Source organism: Schistocerca nitens, chromosome 9, assembly GCF_023898315.1.
Source record: "Schistocerca nitens isolate TAMUIC-IGC-003100 chromosome 9, iqSchNite1.1, whole genome shotgun sequence".
In the NCBI taxonomy this organism is placed as follows: Eukaryota; Metazoa; Arthropoda; class Insecta; order Orthoptera; family Acrididae; genus Schistocerca; species Schistocerca nitens.
This window is the reverse complement of record NC_064622.1, coordinates 494,262,095-494,280,716: the sequence shown is the minus strand read 5'-3', so window position 1 is coordinate 494,280,716 and position 18,622 is coordinate 494,262,095. Positions and strand designations below refer to the sequence as shown.

The 18,622-nt window shown below is 39.2% G+C and overlaps 1 protein-coding gene across 2 annotated transcripts in view; it reads right to left on the bottom strand.

The window, feature by feature from the left end:
* LOC126203860 (splicing factor, arginine/serine-rich 19-like) overlaps positions 1 to 18,622 on the bottom strand; it is a 134,928-nt gene that overhangs the window by 113,540 nt on the left and 2,766 nt on the right. The window contains exons 1-3 of one of the 2 annotated variants that reach the window (XM_049938236.1): positions 15,867 to 17,149; positions 14,924 to 14,997; positions 5,391 to 5,504 (exon numbers count right to left, since the gene is read on the bottom strand). In XM_049938236.1, coding sequence (XP_049794193.1) covers positions 5,391 to 5,502 — 112 coding nt within the window. In that variant the 5' untranslated portion in view covers positions 5,503 to 5,504; positions 14,924 to 14,997; positions 15,867 to 17,149. Of the gene's footprint in view, positions 1 to 5,390; positions 5,505 to 14,923; positions 14,998 to 15,866; positions 17,150 to 18,622 lie in introns of those variants that run through there. The other variant, XM_049938235.1, reaches the window with a different exon arrangement.

The following is an 18,622-nucleotide window of genomic DNA, read 5'->3' as shown; positions in this document are numbered from 1 at the left end:
AAAATATCACCGATATATATTGGCCTTTTTTTTTAAATGTCGATATATGGATATTTTATCAAAACCATATTCAGGCTGGCTGGTCACTAGTCCTCGTTAATCTGCGAGATGAATTCGATCCAAGGCAGATCCACCTCCTTGAATAATGGAAGCAGTGCATTAACACATTTGGCTGTCCAGTCAGGTAATATCTTCTACACACTAGGTTCAATAATTTTTACATTGCCATTTCCCCCATGATTTCAGAAAGTCTGAAGGAATCTTACTGCTCCTTCTGCCTTATTTGATTGTAAGTCTTCCAAATATCTGTTCCACTCTGACTCGAATATCTACCTCATCTAACACATCAACAGAAAGATCCTTCCTTCCGAGAGGTGCTGTATATTACTCTTTTCACTGGTACACTCCCTCTTCTGAATTTAACAATGGAAGTCATTTTTATTGTTGCCACCCTTAATTTTAATTACACCAAAGGATATTTTTATTTTCTTGTATGCCGAATATGCCTTGAAAAAGACCATTTCTTTTCGATTTCTTCGTGTCTTTCCTGCATCCATTTCTCTTAAAAACAATTTAAAGTCATTTGGCTGTTATTTAACTGTGACTGTTTTGTAAAAATGATGACATGGTTTTTCAGACACCACTACCTGTCGAAACTCTTTTTTAACTGGTTTCAGATGTTGCAACAAATCAGGATTTATAGTCTCATCAACAGGCAAAAAATGCCAATACAAAAATATCTAAGATAAATGCACACACAGATCTCAAAGTAGCTAGCTTCTGTGTTGGAGTGTGCTGTGGCCTACTTACAGAAAAAGTGGTATATCGTACATAAGAGAGCAGTTACTTCCCTTTGCTGGTCTTTGTTTAACACAACGAATGTAAAGAACCGCTTTCTGTGCTCATTTGAAATCACTGTGTTCTTGCGGCATATTCACTTTCATCCAATGCTGTGTCTAACTGAATCTTGTTGTCCATTGTCTACAAACATGTAAGGAAGACTAATGCCACACTGTTTATTATGGTCAATAGCACAGTGCATCAGAAACATGATAAAGTCAAACCAAGCTTTATTTTGACTTCATTTGCTACAGTGAATTTGAAGAACAATTCTATAACTATGAACCCTCACTTTTATGCTTCATACGTCCAGATGGAACACTAAAAACAAATAACGAAGAAAACTGCAAACTTCTTGCAGACTGTTTTCAAAAGCTTTTAATTTGTGGAAGTCCCCAAACATCAAACCACTTTCAAAAAATGAGATCGTGGGCACAACAAATCCAAAGCCTTAAAAGCATCAATCAAACTGGCAGAACTAAACAAACAGTATCAACTGAATATATCAGCCACAGCAGAACCAGCCACAATTTGGTTTTGACCTACCTTTTTGAAATATCACTGTCACCTGCTTCAAATTATAGTCATCTTCATATGGCTTACATGCTCTTATAAAAACACTGGCACTGATTTATAGGTGAATGCAACAGACTAACAAGTATGTAGCACACACATCATTATCACACTTTTGAAATTGCGAATTTTATTTATTCTATGGCGACTCAGCTGTACATCAATGTCCATATGCATGTAAACAATCTGACTATGAAAGTGTAATTGAAAATCTGTAACAGTAATTTTGTCAATTATGTAAACCACACAAAAATGATTGCTGGTTGCTGCTGTACACTATCAACATTCCATCTCTCTCAATAGCCAGTGTTCTCCAATAATGTCATTAATTGAAACTGTGGCAGTAATCAGATTAGCTGATTTCAAAAAAGGCACATGATTCCACAGACAGATGGGTGCTGTTCAAGGTAGTACATAAATTCCAAGCAGACAAAATAAATGCGACAACTGATCAAATGCTGACCGACACAACATCAAAAGTTAAAACTGTTAAGGATTCCATAGCAACTTGTTGATGTGTTATTGCCTGTCGGTTTTCATCTCGGGATCTTGTCAAAGATTCACCCTCTACTGCTGGTAGTGTCCGTCACCAGCAATGGAAGGGGGGAGGGGGGGGGGGGGAGAGAACCTTTGACAATGCCAGCTACTCTTGCTGGTGAAATGTCAAAAAAATCACTGAACAAACATCAGCTAAAGATCCCAAGATAAAAGCCAACAGGCAATATGTCATCAGAAGCTAAATTTTTAGGAGAACTTCCTGATCCTTCAAAATCAAAATGGAGGGCCGACAGGGTGACTTGTTTTTACCACTACTACCGTATTTACTCGAATCTAAGTCACACTCGAATCTAAGCCGCACCTGAAAAATGAGACTCGAAATCAAGGAAAAAAAATTTTCCCAAATCTAAGCCACACCTGAAATTTGAGACTCAAAATTCAAGGGGAGAGAAAATTTTGAGGCCGCACCTTCAAATCGAAACAAAGTTGGTCCATTGTAATATGAGACACAATTTAGGTCGAATGAATGACGATACAGCTACAGTAGTTTGGTTCAAGTCGTAAGCTTAGCAGTTAAGCTTTACCAGGTAGTCGCTATGCGTCAGGCGCTCCGTCCGTATTTATATGGGTACCCTTCCTTTTTCAAGGCCGGCCAGAGTGGCCAAGCGGTTCTAGGCGCTAAAGTCTGGAACTGCGTAACCGCTACAGTCGCAGGTTCGAATCCTGCCTCGGGCATGGATGTGTGTGATGTCCTTAGGTTAGTTAGGTTTAAGTAGTTCTAAGTTATGGGGGACTGATGACCACAGCAGTTGAGTCCCATACTGCTCAGAGCCATTTGAGCCTTTTTCACGTGCTTCGTCTGGTTTGAACAGATTGCTTATTTTTCTTTGATCTGATAAGTGCCGTTCTCTTTGATATAGGTGTTTACGTCACTCTAAGCTGAAAATTCCTTACTGTACTGTGTCATGCATTGTTTGTTGCATTCTGATAATGGGTGTTTACGGCCTGCCGCCGCTCGCGGAATGGCTTGCTTTTGTGCACGCTATCGCTGCTTACAATTTAAAAAAAAAAAAAAAAAGAGGGGGGGGGGGGAAATCGTCTCATTAGTGGGACAATGGCAAGAGACTGCTATTTGTTGTTACTTATACTGTTGCTTTCTTTGATAATGTCAACAAGAACAAAATAATAGACTGCGTATGATAGAAGATGTTCTGAATGAGAGTTCAGCGAAAATTTTACTCCGTTTGAAAATCTTTGCAGACGCCTCTTTAGTACATTACATTCTGCACAGAAATTAGAATCATCTTAGATTTAAAAATCTAGTCAATTGCCGTGCTTCATTTCTGACTGTATCACTATTAGGCATAAGAATAATACGAATATAAACATGACATGATATGTATATTCTTCCGCATTTGCTGTTGTCTCACTATTGTTTTGTAGTTTATTAGGCAGACAGGATTTAAATGAGATAGCAGCAAACACGAAAGAATACATGACAAAATGTTTATATTCGTATTATTCTTACAGTGAAGAGAATACTGCATCTGATTCACAATTCATAAAAGTTCCTATTAGCAACCATCTCTTCTCACAAGCAGGAAAAAATTCAGAATGTAGAGTTGGCCATATTGACAAACATCCCAAACAGTCTTGCCAGTCGGATTTTTGTAGTACATTGAAATGCTGCTACATTCGAAGATGAACAATATGGAATTTGTATTTACTTCTTTGGATAATGTATGAAAATGCAGTGGTCGAAACTCGGGGCGGAAAAAAAAGCTCATCTTCCACCTTTTTTTTAAATTTATTTACTGATGCAGAGGTTTTGGTGCCAGTATTTATCTTTGTGTCTGCAAAGCATGCCTGTGTAGTGCTACATATATTCGATGGCAGAAGTTAGTTGTGGCAGCACCAACCAACATTTTTCAGAACTTCCGCTTACTTTGCAATCGATTCTAAGCCGCAGGTGGTTTTTTGGATTACAAAAACCGGAAAAAAGTGCGGCTTAGATTTGAGTAAACACGGTATTCAATTTAGTTCTGAGAAAAGTGATCAGGAAATGGCAAAACTAAAGGTGTATATATTGGCAGAAGTCTCCAAAATAAAATTTGTCTTGCACTCATTGATGGCATTACAATCGTTTCCAATAACAGACCAGCAGCAGTCCAGTCTCCAGAAAAACACTAGGAAAAAACAGCCAAATCTTGGCTCCAAACTTCACATGAGAAGACACACTATATGGAAGGCATCAATCAAAATTAAACAATTAATATTCCAGCTAATCACCAAATACCACAAAATCTCCCAAGTACACAAATTCTACTATCTAGGAAAAATTATCAAACTGCCCATGTTAAATATGGAAGTTCAAAAAGATACAGAATTGCATACAAACATACAAGAATAGATACAAGCAAAAAACTATATCATAGTATGGATAATTACATCATTACAACACAGTTGTTGAAATAAAGCTCTTTATGCCTCTGAAACGACAACAACTGGTGGTCTAACCCAAACATAAAATCAACAAAAAATAAGCCATGAAAAATCTCAATAATCTTAGGACCAAATTGTGAAAATGGAATTTGGATGTTAAAAAACAGTCACAGAACATCTTCTCAAGCTACAGAGAAAAACAAAATCATATATCTTCAGGAAACAATAGTTTTACAGTCGCAAGAACACCAGGCTGCAGAAAGTCACCAGCCACTACCAAGAGTGAAGAACACTGTGTTCGGCATATGGCTATAATGCATCGTACAGCATCTGCAGCAGCAATCTGGGCAGCAGTTGGCACCACACTGACACCACAAACTGTCACAAGTCAATCACTTCAAGGACAGCTCCAAGCAAGACACCTGTAGCGTGCATTCCACTGACTCCAAACCTCTGTCATTTGTGACTTCAGTGGTGTCAAGTGAGAGCTCATTGGAGGTCTGATGAAGAGAGGATCTCCTGCCAGCAGCTTTAAATAGCTGCTTATTCTTCTAATGCTCATGCAAAAGGAACAGTAGAAGGGCAGCCAGAAGTTGTGCTCTGCATTTGTCTTAACTATTCCCAATCTGACAACATTGCATGATACCACTGGGATAGTGGCACTTGTAAATCTGCAGAGATCTTATCATCCAAGAAAATATAAGAATTCCTGTGGTTTCTGCCTCACCCACTTCAATCCTAAGGTGGAGGAATTAACCTCTCTGCCAAGCAACCATTATAAACTTTTGGTACCATTAAATACAAGTTTGTTTAATATCCAAGCACGACTCATCAACCTCCATCAACAGCTTTACTTCTGGCAGTAACTCTCTCCTAATTTGGCAAGGAGGACAGGACAGCTGGTGGACATGAGGCCACAGTGAGTCGTGTCTGAATATCTATATGAACTGCTTAGCTTCTAAAAGCAAACTTCAATCTGAAGCTGACATGTGACAGAATTTTGATGCAGCATTAGGAATGGAATATGTGTTATTTACCTCTGGCACGATTACTTCGACTCGAAGAGCTATAAGAGTCCATACGGAGACGTGATGAGGAGCTTCCGTGTACACTTCGGCTCCTGCGCCGCCTCGAAGAATCCCACGACATTTCTGAAACGGATGGTCACTGTCCTGTTATTTCACAAAACTTTAATTAGTTCTATCTGAAAGGGACATCTGGCATTATGGAAAAGGTCAAGAAAACAATTCTCTCTAATAATAGCATAGCAAGAACTGCAACATATAGTGAAAAAAAAGGGTTGACTATATAAAAAACAGATAATATTCTTTTACACAAGCACATAACATTACTGCTGATTAGATGCAGTCCTAAACAGAGACAAAAAATAGTCTGAGAAATCTCAGGTTGTAGGACAATCAATCAATTCTTTGTCACTAAAAGGAAAAACGTATTTTGTGTATAAAAGGCAACATAAAACAAAACAGTGAAAGTGATTATGAGCACACATCGTAAGATACACAAATAAAGCAAAGGCTGCAGTTTGTATATGTGGAGTATGTTGAAAATCTGTAGGCTGGCTGAATAGTTCAGGAGATATGAAACATGAGCCTGAGGTGGTCAGACTGTGGGAGGACATTTGAGAAAGTCACGCAAGAAATACGTTAAGTCACCAAGATTCTGAAATATGCACACTGTTGTCATTCTCAGCTGTATAAGACTGTTGTAGCTTACACAATCTGAAAAGTCCACCATGAGTAAAACTCAACAAAAACTCCATTTTCATGAAGAATCTTGGCATCAACGTGTAGAATTTGCAAGGCAATGCTGTCCAAAAATTTAAAAGTCTGTAGAAATTATGGATGCCAGTGTTAGGCTTCCAATCCCGCTCCCTCCCAGTCCCACTGGCCTTGAAGATCAACAGGGCCTACTTGCAGTTATAATTTGCTTCTTTCCAATTAATGTCTGTGAGCTGCTAACTGTGGACCGTGTCTAGTTGAAAGTCACATTGATGTTTACCCTAATGCAGCTCCTTGGAAGAGGTTTGAGATGATTGAGAAGCCAAACAAAATGATTTCGCATGAAATACAGCAGAGTGAATGTGAATGACTAATTCCTTAACAACAATATTATGAAAAAGATAGATTGTTACTCAGCATCAAGATGACACAATGAATTGCAGACAGGCACAACAAGAAGACTTGTGACATACTGAGCTTTCAGCCAAAGCCCTCTTCATAAAGGAAACACACACATTCACAAAAGCAAGTACACCTCACGCACACACAACTGCTATCTTCGGCTGCTCCAGCCACAATGCAAGTGTGTTGAAAGGAAGCAACTATCCAGAGTGGAGTGGAGAAGGCTGAGGGATAGCAGCGACTAAATGGTGGCAAGACAGGGCACTCGTGTGCGGCATCGGGAGGGTGTGGGGGAGAGGAAAGGGAGAGGACCAGAGAAGGGGAACAGACTGGTGAGTGTGTTGGCAGAGAGCATAGCACAATGATGGTTTGTGGACATGAATGGGAAGGTGGTGATAGGACAGAGGGGGCAGAAACTGTTGGGTGGAGGGTGTGGAGACAATAGGTTACATTAGGTTGAAGCCGAGAAAATTTTGGGAATGGAGACGGTGTTGTAAGGATAACTCCCATCTGCGCAGTTGAGAAAAACTGGTGGTGGTGGAGGGGGGGGGGGGGGGGGAGATTCAGATGGCCCAGACTGTGATGCAGCCATTGAATTCAAGCATGTTATGCTCAGCTGCATGTTGTGCCAAAGGTTGGTCTACCTTGCTCTTGGCCACAGTTTGTCAGTAATCATTCATCCTGGAGGGCTGCTGGTTGGTAGTCAATACTGTGGCTGCTTCCAAACCTGGGTCATCTGGATCCTCCACTCTGCTACCAGCTTTTCTGAACTGCACAGATGGGAGGTATCCTTACAACACATTCTCCAGTCCCAAAATTATCCCAGCCTCAATCTGAGATAACCTACAGTCCCCATCTATTTATCAACACACTCACTGATCTTTTCCCTTTCCCTGATCCTCTCCTTTTCTCCTTTGTACAATTCATGTTCACTGATGATCTGGACCTCTGGCCAAGACATCATCCTTACTCTTCCACAGCCTCAACACCGTCTCACCTATATGCTTTTCGTAGGTCTTCCTCAGCCACGAATGTTAACCACCACCTCTCATATTCCTCCATACAAACTTCCATCGATATAAAGCCCAATAACTGTCAACGGTACTTGCATTTTGATAGTTGTCATACCTCGCATACTAAAATGTATTCCCTATTACAGACTAATCACCTGTGGATGGAGCATCCACAGTGATGAGCAATCTGTAGTCCAATAAGCAGAAGTTCTTACTAAGGCCTTCACAGGCAGGAATTACCCCTCAAATTTGGCACACTAACAGATTTCCGGAGCTGAATCTACATATACCCCTAATTCTCTGCCCATCCACATGAACCAAACAAGCACCCACTTCATCATCCAGTGCAACTACATTACTATATCCTTCATGAGTGCGTTCACTATTTATCATTTTGCTCAGAAGTGAATAACAGCCTACCCACAAATCTTCCAACTCATCTGAAAGCAGTAACCAAAACCCAGCCAATCTACAAAATATCCTACACAATCCTTATGCCATAGCAACTCCCAACCCCTTGCCACGAGGGACCCACCCCTGCAAAAGACCCAGGTGCAGGACCTATTCAATGCACTCACCCAGCATATCATACTCCAGTCCTATCACAGGCAGGGCCCCTACGAAAGCGGCCACAAAATATACCAGCTTGGCTGTAAATTCCGCATAGCATTTTATATAGGCACGACCAGCAACCAGCCGTCCACACAAAACAATGGCCATCGCCAGACTGTGGGCAAGAGGTTGTGAGCTTTTCTGACTTACGTAGATGGAAAATTCTCTTGCAACATAGCTTTTGATCTCATAATCCTCCTAGCCTCAATGCCTGCTAGCCCCTGCCCATGAACCTAGTTTCACTCGCCCTGCAGTCACACCCTCCTTTCTACAGTCTCCCCTTCCTCTCCCCCCTCCCTCTACCCCCCTTCCTCCCACAAACCCGATCCTCCACATCACTATGCGCTGCACATAGCTCCCCCTGCCCATCACCAGAACAAGCTCTTTGGTGCATATTTTCAATCTTGTGCATTTACTGCCTCTCCCTGTCAACCTCAACAGTCCTCCTCCAACTCTCTCTTCCACCCTTACTATTTCCACCACACACAACCCCTTACACCAGTCAAGCTGCAGTGCCAAAAAAAAAAAAAGAACGCAGTCAGTCAGCACAATTTGGCCATGCAGTATATGTGCATATGTGTATGTATATGTATTCTATTATCTCTGAAAGATTAGTCTGAAAGCTAGAAACATTCACAGTCTCGCTTCCGTTCCTCTCAATGTCTTGACTGTATGCTGTACGGTGAATTGTTATCTTCACTCCTTCTATTATTTATATTACACCAGAGATTTTCCATTACATTATTTACACTGTTTTCTTAGTTTGGTATTATTATAATTCATATCTTTTTGAGCAGCTGGTTTTAGGAAACAGCTGGTGCTCCAGGCGTCTTAAGAAAATGGGCTTTATGCCTACACATTTAGTTCAATCTAAACTGCAGATAAGGGAAATGATTGCTGGAGAAAAATAGTGGCCATCAAATGGAAGAACACGAGAGATATATATATTTTCATTATAAAAAAGATATATAATGTCATATGGAATCCATAAAAAATAACAGCACAACCATATGGAAGAGTACCAGTAATGAGGCAGGTGTGAATTTAACAATCTATCAGTTTACTAAGCCATAGTTGTAAAATACTATCACAAATTCTTTACAGAAGTATCAGAAAACGGGTAGAAACTGACCTCAGGGACATCAGTTTGGATTCTCAAGAAATGTGGACACATGCGAGGCAGTAACAATCCTACGACTCCTTTTAGAAGGTAGATCCCTTAATCGGGCAGGTAGGTTAGAAAATTTAAAAAGGGAAATGGATAGGTTAAAGTTAGATATAGTGGGAATTAGTGAAGTTCGGTGGCAGGAGGAACAAGACTTTTGGTCAGGTGATTACAGGGTTATAAATACAAAATCAAATAGGGGTAATGGAGGAGTAGGTTTAATAATGAATAAAAAAATAGGAGAGCGGGTTAGCTACTACAAACAGCATAGTGAACGCATTATTGTGGCCAAAGTTAGACACAAAACCCATGCCTACTACAGTACTACAAGTTTATATGCCAACTAGCTCTGCAGATGATGAAGAAATTGATGAAATGTATGACGAGATAAAAGAAATTATTCAGGTAGTGAAGGGAGACGAAAATTTAATAGTCATGGGTGACTGGAATTCGTCAGTAGGAAAAGGGAGAGAAGGAAACGTAGTAGGTGAATATGGATTGGGGGGAAGAAATGAAAGAGGAAGCCGCCTTGTAGAATTTTGCACAGAGCATAACTTAATCATAGCTAACACTTGGTTCAAGAATCATAAAAGAAGGTTGTATACCTGGAAGAATCCTGGAGATACTAAAAGGTATCAGATAGATTATATAATGGTAAGACAGAGATTTAGGAACCAGGTTTTAAATTGGAACACATTTCCAGGGGCAGATGTGGATTCTGACCACAATCTATTGGTTATGAACTGCAGATTGAAACTGAAGAAACTGCAAAAAGGTGGGAATTTAAGGAGATGGGACCTGGATAAACTGAAAGAACCAGAGGTTGTAGAGAGTTTCAGGGAGAGCATAAGGGAACAATTGACAGGAATGGGGGAAAGAAATACAGTAGAAGAAGAATGGGTAGGTCTGAGGGATGAAGTAGTGAAGGCAGCAGACGATCAAGTAGGTAAAAAGACGAGGGCTAATAGAAATCCTTGGGTAACAGAAGAAATATTGAATTTAATTGATGAAAGGAGAAAATATAAAAATGCAGTAAATGAAGCAGGCAAAAAGGAATACAAACGTCTCAAAAATGAGATCGACAGGAAGTGCAAAATGGCTAAGCAGGGATGGCTACAGGATAAATGTAAGGATGTAGAGGCTTGTCTCACTAGGGGTAAGATAGATACTGCCTACAGGAAAATTAAAGAGACCTTTCGAGAAAAGAGAACCACTTGCATGAATATCAAGAGCTCAGATGGCAACCCAGTTCTAAGCAAAGAAGGGAAGGCAGAAAGGTGGAAGGAGTACATAGAGGGTTTATACAAGGGCGATGTACTTGAGGACAATATTATGGAAATGGAAGAGGATGTAGATGAAAATGAAATGGGAGATACGATACTGCGTGAAGAGTTTGACAGAGCACTGAAAGACCTGAGTCGAAACAAGGCCCCGGGAGTAGACAACATTCCATTAGAACTACTGATGACCTTGGGAGAGCCAGTCATGACAAAACTCTACCATCTGGTGAGCAAGATGTATGAGACAGGCGAAATACCCACAGACTTCAAGAAGAATATAATAATTCCAATCCCAAAGAAAGCAGGTGTTGACAGATGTGAAAATTACCGAACTATCAGTTTAATAAGTCACAGCTGCAAAATACTAACGTGAATTCTTTACAGACGAATGGAAAAACTGGTAGAAGCGGACCTCGGGGAAGATCAGTTTGGATTCCGTAGAAATGTTGGAACACGTGAGGCAATACTAACCTTACGACTTATCTTAGAAGAAAGATTAAGAAAAGGCAAACCTACGTTTCTAGCATTTGTAGACTTGGAGAAAGCTTTTGACAATGTTAACTGGAATACTCTCTTTCAAATTCTGAAGGTGGCAGGGGTAAAATACAGGGAGCGAAAGGCTATTTACAATTTGTACAGAAACCAGATGGCAGTTATAAGAGTCGAGGGGCATGAAAGCGAAGCAGTGGTTGTATATTGAGCAAGCAGTAAAGGAAACAAAAGAAAAATTCGGAGTAGGTATTAAAATTCATGGAGAAGAAGTAAAAACTTTGAGGTTCGCCGATGACATTGTAATTCTGTCAGAGACAGCAAAGGACTTGGAAGAGCAGTTGAACGGAATGGACAGTGTCTTGAAAGGAGGATATAAGATGAACATCAACAAAAGCAAAACGAGGATAATGGAATGTAGTCAAATTAAATCGGGTGATGCTGAGGGGATTAGATTAGAAAATGAGACACTTAAAGTAGTAAAGGAGTTTTGCTATTTAGGGAGTAAAATAACTGATGATGGTCGAAGTAGAGAGGATATAAAATGTAGACTGGCAATGGCAAGGAAATCGTTTCTGAAGAAGAGAAATTTGTTAACATCGAGTATAGATTTAAGAGTCAGGAAGTCGTTTCTGAAAGTATATGTATGGAGTGTAGCCATGTATGGAAATGAAACATGGACGATAACCAGTTTGGACAAGAAGAGAATAGGTATTGAATAGGATTGGGGAGAAGAGAAGTTTGTGGCACAACTTGACTAGAAGGAGGGATCGGTTGGTAGGACATGTTTTGAGGCATCAAGGGATCACAAATTTAGCATTGGAGGGCAGCGTGGAGGGTAAAAATCGTAGAGGGAGACCAAGAGATGAATATACTAAACAGATTCAGAAGGATGTAGGTTGCAGTAGGTACTGGGAGATGAAGAAGCTTGCACAGGATAGAGTAGCATGGAGAGCTGCATCAAACCAGTCTCAGGACTGAAGACCACAACAACAGTAAGGACAGGCAAACTTATTTTTTCATCATTTTTAGGCTTAGAGAAGGTTTTTAACAATGTTGACTGGAATACTCTCTTTGAAATTCTGAAGGTAGAAGTGGTAAAATAGAGGGAGTGAAACCAGTTATAAGAGTCATGGGGCACAAAAAGGAAGTAATGATCAAGAAGGGAGTGAGACAGGTTTGCAGCCTATCCCCCATGTTATTCAATCTGTTCACTGATCAAGCAGTAAAGGAAACCAGTGAAAAATTTGAAGAAGTAATTAAAGTTCAGGGAGATGAAATATTAACTTTGAGGTTTGCCAATGAAATTGTAATTCTGTCAGAGACAGCTAAGGACTATGAAGAGCAGTTGACCGGAATGGACAGTGTCTTGAAAGATGGACATAAGAAGAACACCAACAAAAGCAAAACAAGGCTAATTGAATTTAGTCATTTAATCAGGCAAACTGAAGTAATTAGATTAGGAGGTGATAAACTAGTAGATGAGTTTTGTATTTGGGCAGTAAAATAACAGATGATGGCCGAAGTAGAGAGGACATAAAATGTAGACTGTCAAGAGAAGTGTTTTAGAAGATGAGAAATTTGTTAACATCAAATATAGATTTAAGAGTCAGGAAGTCTTCTCTGGAAGTACTTGTATGGAGCGTAGTCATGTACAAAAGTGAAACATAGGCAATAAACGCTTTAGACAATAAGAAAATAGAAGCTTTTGAAATGTGGAGTTACGGAATAATGTTGAAGATTAGGTGGGTAGACCACATAACTAATTAGGAGGTATTGAATAGAACTGAGGAGAAAAGAAATTTGTGGCACAACTTGGCTAGAAGAAGAGATCACTTCATAGGGCACATTCTGAGACATCAAATGATCACCAACTTTGTACTGGAGGAAAGTGTGGGGGGTAAAAATCATAGACAGAGCCCAAGAGGTGAATACAATAAGCAGATTCAGTAGGATTTAAGTTGCAGTAGTTACAGTTAGTTAGTTACAGTTAGTTACAGTTAGGACAGGCCAGAAGTATCTTTAATAAGATGAAAAATGCATTCTGTTCGAGAGACATTTGTTTAAACACAAAAATGAGGTTGCTAAGATGCTATGTATTCTCAAAATTATTATACGGAATGGAAGCGTGGACATTGAAAAAGAAGGACATGAACAGTTTAGAAGCTTTTGAACTGTGGGCATATAGAAGAATACTTAGAATCAGTTGGGTGTCGAGGATTACTAATCAATATGTCCTAAGAAGAATGGGAAAGGAAAAAGAATTAATTAAAACTATTAAAGTAAGGAAGCTACAATATTTAGGCCATGTTATTAGGGGAGTAAATTACAAAATATTGCGAATAATACTAGAAGGGAAAATTTGTGGGAAGAGAACGAGGGGTAGAAGACGGACATCCTGGATTGACAATTTAAAAAATTGGTACAACTGTTCAAAGTCAGAACTCCTTAGATCGGCCAAATCAAGATCAGAAATTGCCATGATGACAGCCAACCTTCTTAGAGGAGACGGCACATGAAGAAGAAGTTACTTGGAGATGAAGAGGCTTGCACAGAATTGAGTAGCATGGAGAGCTGCAACAAAGCAGTTTTCTGACTGAAGATCACATCAACAGAATGGAAAAATTAGTTTCCGACCCTGTGGAAAAATTAGTTTCTGACCCTGAAGCTTCTCTGCAAATTTACTGTTACTACAAACATGAAGAGATCTAAGGTAGCCTTTTCTCCAATTGTGTCCGATACAATTTTCATAAGCCATTCAGAAATTTACTGTTGCTTTCAGATTCTTCAGGTTCAAAAGAACTATCAATTACAACTTTTTGGAACAACACTCTGTAGTATTACACTTGCTAACATAGTCGGCTTCTGACTGTTACTTTCAGGAGGAGTTATCATATAGACGGGCAATACAGAGTAAATGAACTTGAAGACAACATTATGGAAATGAAAGAAGAAATAGATGATGACTTGGGAGATATGATACTGAGAGAAGAATTTGACTGCAATGAAATGGCTAGGTAGAAACAAGGTAAATGAAACAAAGACATTACCTAATTACTGAGAGTATTTGGAAAGCTATTACTCTAGCCAGTATAAATACGGTACTGGAAAATGTTGGCAGAATGCAAATAACAGATTAAAAGTAACACTCACCAAAAAGTAGAGGCGTTGAGTCACTGACAGGCAAGTAATGGCTGAAAACGTGGCTAGTGTCCATGTATTGGATGAAAACCATTCACGTTTTACATCCCTTACTTTCTTGTACAGTAGGTAAAACTGAAGGAAACCCTGACATCAACTAATGAGGGCAGGAATGAAATATCAATTTTATGCAGAACACATCGATAAAAGAAAGTGAAACCAAGGTGTAGCTAAATAATGTGTGTGTGTGTGTGTGTGTGTGTGTGTGTGTGTGTGTGTGTGTGTGTGTGTGCGCGCGCGCGTGCGAGCGCGTGCGCGCGCGTGGGTGCGCGCGTGTATGCACACCTGATAATGTACATTATGGGAATGAATTTGCTATGGATACCACAGTGCAGTGCACTCCCAATCACAACAACATCTAGCTACACTTGGTCCATGAAATAATGTTCCCCCTCCATCCAATGATGAGCCTGCAATGACTTGAAAACTAGTTAATGGCACAATAAATCGTATATAAAATCCAAAAAAGTTACTGGTCGCATATTTATACCCAGTCAGGTCACCAACAAACTGTCTCCAGCTGAATTAGAAATGACAGTATTAGATACTAACAGTACACGTGACCTAAATTAATGAAACCTCAAAACAGCCTTCTTCTGAAGAGAGTAATTTTGTTAATTCTATAGACAAACAATGAAACACATTTCGTTAAAAGGTATTTCACTGTACCTGAGAATTACAGCGCACAGCAACGTCAAAGTTTCAGATTCTGGAAATCCTGAGGGGCAGAAAACCACTAAAACCTTGAAAAAAGAAGTAATGTATTAAAATAAAATAATGCTAGGAACATGACACAATTTTTTTATCTGGGGTACACTTAATACTACTTTAATAAAAACAACTGTTAGTCCTAAAAGAAACACCAAACACCCACACCACTAATACCTTTTCGACAACAGCGATATTATAGGAACAGGAAAGACTGCTTACTCAATACAGCAAACTAAAATAAGTAATCTTATTTTATATTCATGAATCCAGGTCCTGTCACTTTTTCTGTGTAGCTTTCTGCATGTTTTGAATTTTAAAATGCATTTATGCTAAGAAATGTCTGAATTATGATGTGTGCTTTTAAGTATATGAAGAAAACAAAGCAAGTCAAAACTGTGACAAAATTTCGAAATACTAAGAAACCAGAGCCCAATAAATGATAACCCCCCACCCCTTCCTACTCACCCATAAAAGAGCAGTTATTACTCTCTACAGATTGGCATACACAAAATACTGACAACTCTATACGAGACAGATGTTTGTTACCACCTTCACATCAATATTTTATGTTGACTTCTATCTTGCAGATAAGAAGATAGTTTGCATGTAATATCTGAAACAATCACAGTAAGTTACAAGGTACTTCTAAATGTATAACATGAAACTTATTACAAAGTTCACTGGAAAACCAATTACACTTGCATTAGTATTCACATTATAACCACCAGATAGCACCTTAGAATAATAAAGACAAGAAACTATCTGTACAAACTGTTTTAAACTTATGTTGATTTTAGCAAGTTACAGAGGTCTTACCACTATATTAAGGAAATGGGAAGACAGCAACTCTTACTATTAATTTCCTAACGTTGGCAGCAGTTACCAATAAATATATTCATACCTCCATACTGGTGTCTGCTGTCGAATTGACCACTTCGCTTTTCAAATGACTGTCAGCGATTTGCTAGTAAACAAAATAACGCGCAGTTCGTTACGTATTCCGATCTCGTCTGTGCACAAATAGTTGCACACACCGAGGCTGCAGAGCACGGAGCTCTGCATCCCGAACACGGCCGACCAGCAACCGCTTGTGCTGGAACCCATCAAGCGCGAAACAGCGGATTACCGTATCAATCATCCAGGTCCTCACAGAACTGTGGATGAGAAATGAGTGGGGCCACGGCGGAGGCCAGCCACTCAGACAATTCGGAGAACGCGCCGCGACCGTTTTTTTTCGCACCGAAATTTCACTGGTGCCTTAGGGAAAGTTTGCATGTAACTGTTGGCAACAACAACAAAGTATTAATGGTATTTTACAACTCCTCACATCTTACATAGATTCACTGTGCAGAATGTAACACTGTGACTGTTGTCTTTCTTGCAAGGCTGTTGACCAAGAAATCTGCCAACACTTCATTTGTGGTTGAAAAAATGGACCTGATTCCCTATCTACACTACAAGAGTTGAGGAAATGGATGTTTACTAAAGATATTGTTTAAGGGGAGAAGATAAATTTGTGATCAGGATGGGAATAATAATTCCACAGCACACCATGTTTTTACCTCAACTTTTAACACATTTTCGTCACAGAGAGATTTCTACTGTGGCTGCCACCCAAGTAGCACCATATACAAACAACAACTACCCAACAAACATTTAACATTGATGTGGATTACATGGTTACATTCATTGAATCAACTGCTGCTTGCACAGTTTGATCATGTCAACAATGGAACTGAAAAGCTGAAAAGCAAAGCACGCAAAGTACAAAAGAAACTAAAACACACAAATCTGATTTTTACTGGCTGACAAACTGAGCTAAATTGAGCCAGTACAGAAAGCAATGACTTGCCCCACCACCCACAACTTTAGCTGCTCCCATCTGAAGTTCTTTGTAATGCAGGTTGTTGTTGCAGTGCACATTGCTCTAAGTTTTTAGCAGTGTCACTTCTCTCTGGCAAAATTCTTATTTGTTAATGACAAGCCACTTCATAGCATTACAATCCTTATTCTTGTTGTGTTACCACTTGGCAACAACTGAATAAAACCACTGTCAACTTAATCACGATTAGCCGCACAATTGCACACAAATGAGGAGAATTTGAAACACTATTATTTGTCAGTTGCAGAACAAAAGCTCCTTGACAATTTTCTAAGTTAGTAACTGACAATTATTTCAAGAGTTCATAATTTATTGTGTAATACAGATTCTGAAGAAAAACTGTCTTCTTCAAAGAAATTATCATTGAAGGAAAAATAATTGGGATAAGAAGGAGAGGTAGAAGAAGATACAGCAAGCACACAAATATGAATGAAGGTTTATCCTACCAAGAACTAAATGAAACAACAAGATATACACTGTAGCAGAAGGCAAAGTTCAGCTGAAACATGTCTTGACAGATTCAGATTTCGTAATGGTCGTACGAACATATTGTTTGCATATATGCTCATGAGTCATCTAAACACTGCTAGGTCAGATGTGCTCTCGCAGTCTATAAAGACTGATGTGTCACATAATTTAAAATGCGCTATGACCCAGATTTGGTGATTCACTGTGACTTCTTACACTGCCAAAGCTATAGCTATGTGAGCATCACAAAAATAGAAGAAATGACTGTCATTCAGCAGAAAGTGAGATATGAAATAAAGAATCACAAGTAAGTAAAACTTCCTTTCTTTCAATGTTTCTCCTTTTTGGCCATGTTTCCAGATAAGTGTATTAAAATAACTGCATATCTTTAAGACCTACATAAAGCTAGAAACTACCTTTGAATTCCATATATCTTGTAACATTTAAAAAGGAAGGCTATCATCAAAACCTACAATACGGCCAGCTGAAAGGCGTTTATTCCCATTATTCAACAAACACTGCTGTACAAAATTGTAGGATGTGAGGTCCGCCCGTGTACTGCTGTACATCTTGAACTGATCAGGTAGGCTGTGTTGGTGTGTTACTGCACTGCCTGTGAGTTATTGAAATCAATGCACCACAAAAATATTTGGCAGAAGATATCTGGAGGGCTCTACAAAAATTAGAGTTGGAGCTTAGTCTAAGTATAGCTTTTTGCCATTAGGTATGAAAATTACAAACAAGAATGTAATGAAGTGATACACGCAGCTCAATATTCAATGTTTTTGCAATTCAATATTTGTCAGTTCATGCATCTGAAACAAAATATTAATAATTTTTGGACCATTTACGCCTTCACTTCACCTATGGCCCAGTGTGTATATTTTTCTCCCATTAAATCACCCCCCCCCCCCTCCCCAACTATATTACAAGGATATGGCTCATGCCCCTTTACGCTGAAGATCGAAATGTGCCTTTTAAAGCACAGCTGGCTCACAGATGTCATCTGGCATAATGACAAAATTCATCTCATTATAGGAAAAAAAATTACTGTTATGAATATCTTTCTCAGCTGTTTTTTGTGAGCTTGGATAATGGTTTTTCCTTGTTAAATGTCTAAAGCACTGCTTTCTATCCATTGGGAAATGGGAGACAACGTAATGTTAGGTGTAGGACAAGTTTTTATAAAGCAAAAGACCAAAAATCACGTATCACTTCATTCTTGATGGCTGTAATATCTCGTTTAAGTTTGTGTTCAAAAGTAGGTTTTATAATTAGGAAAAATTGGATGTTCCACAATAAGTGCA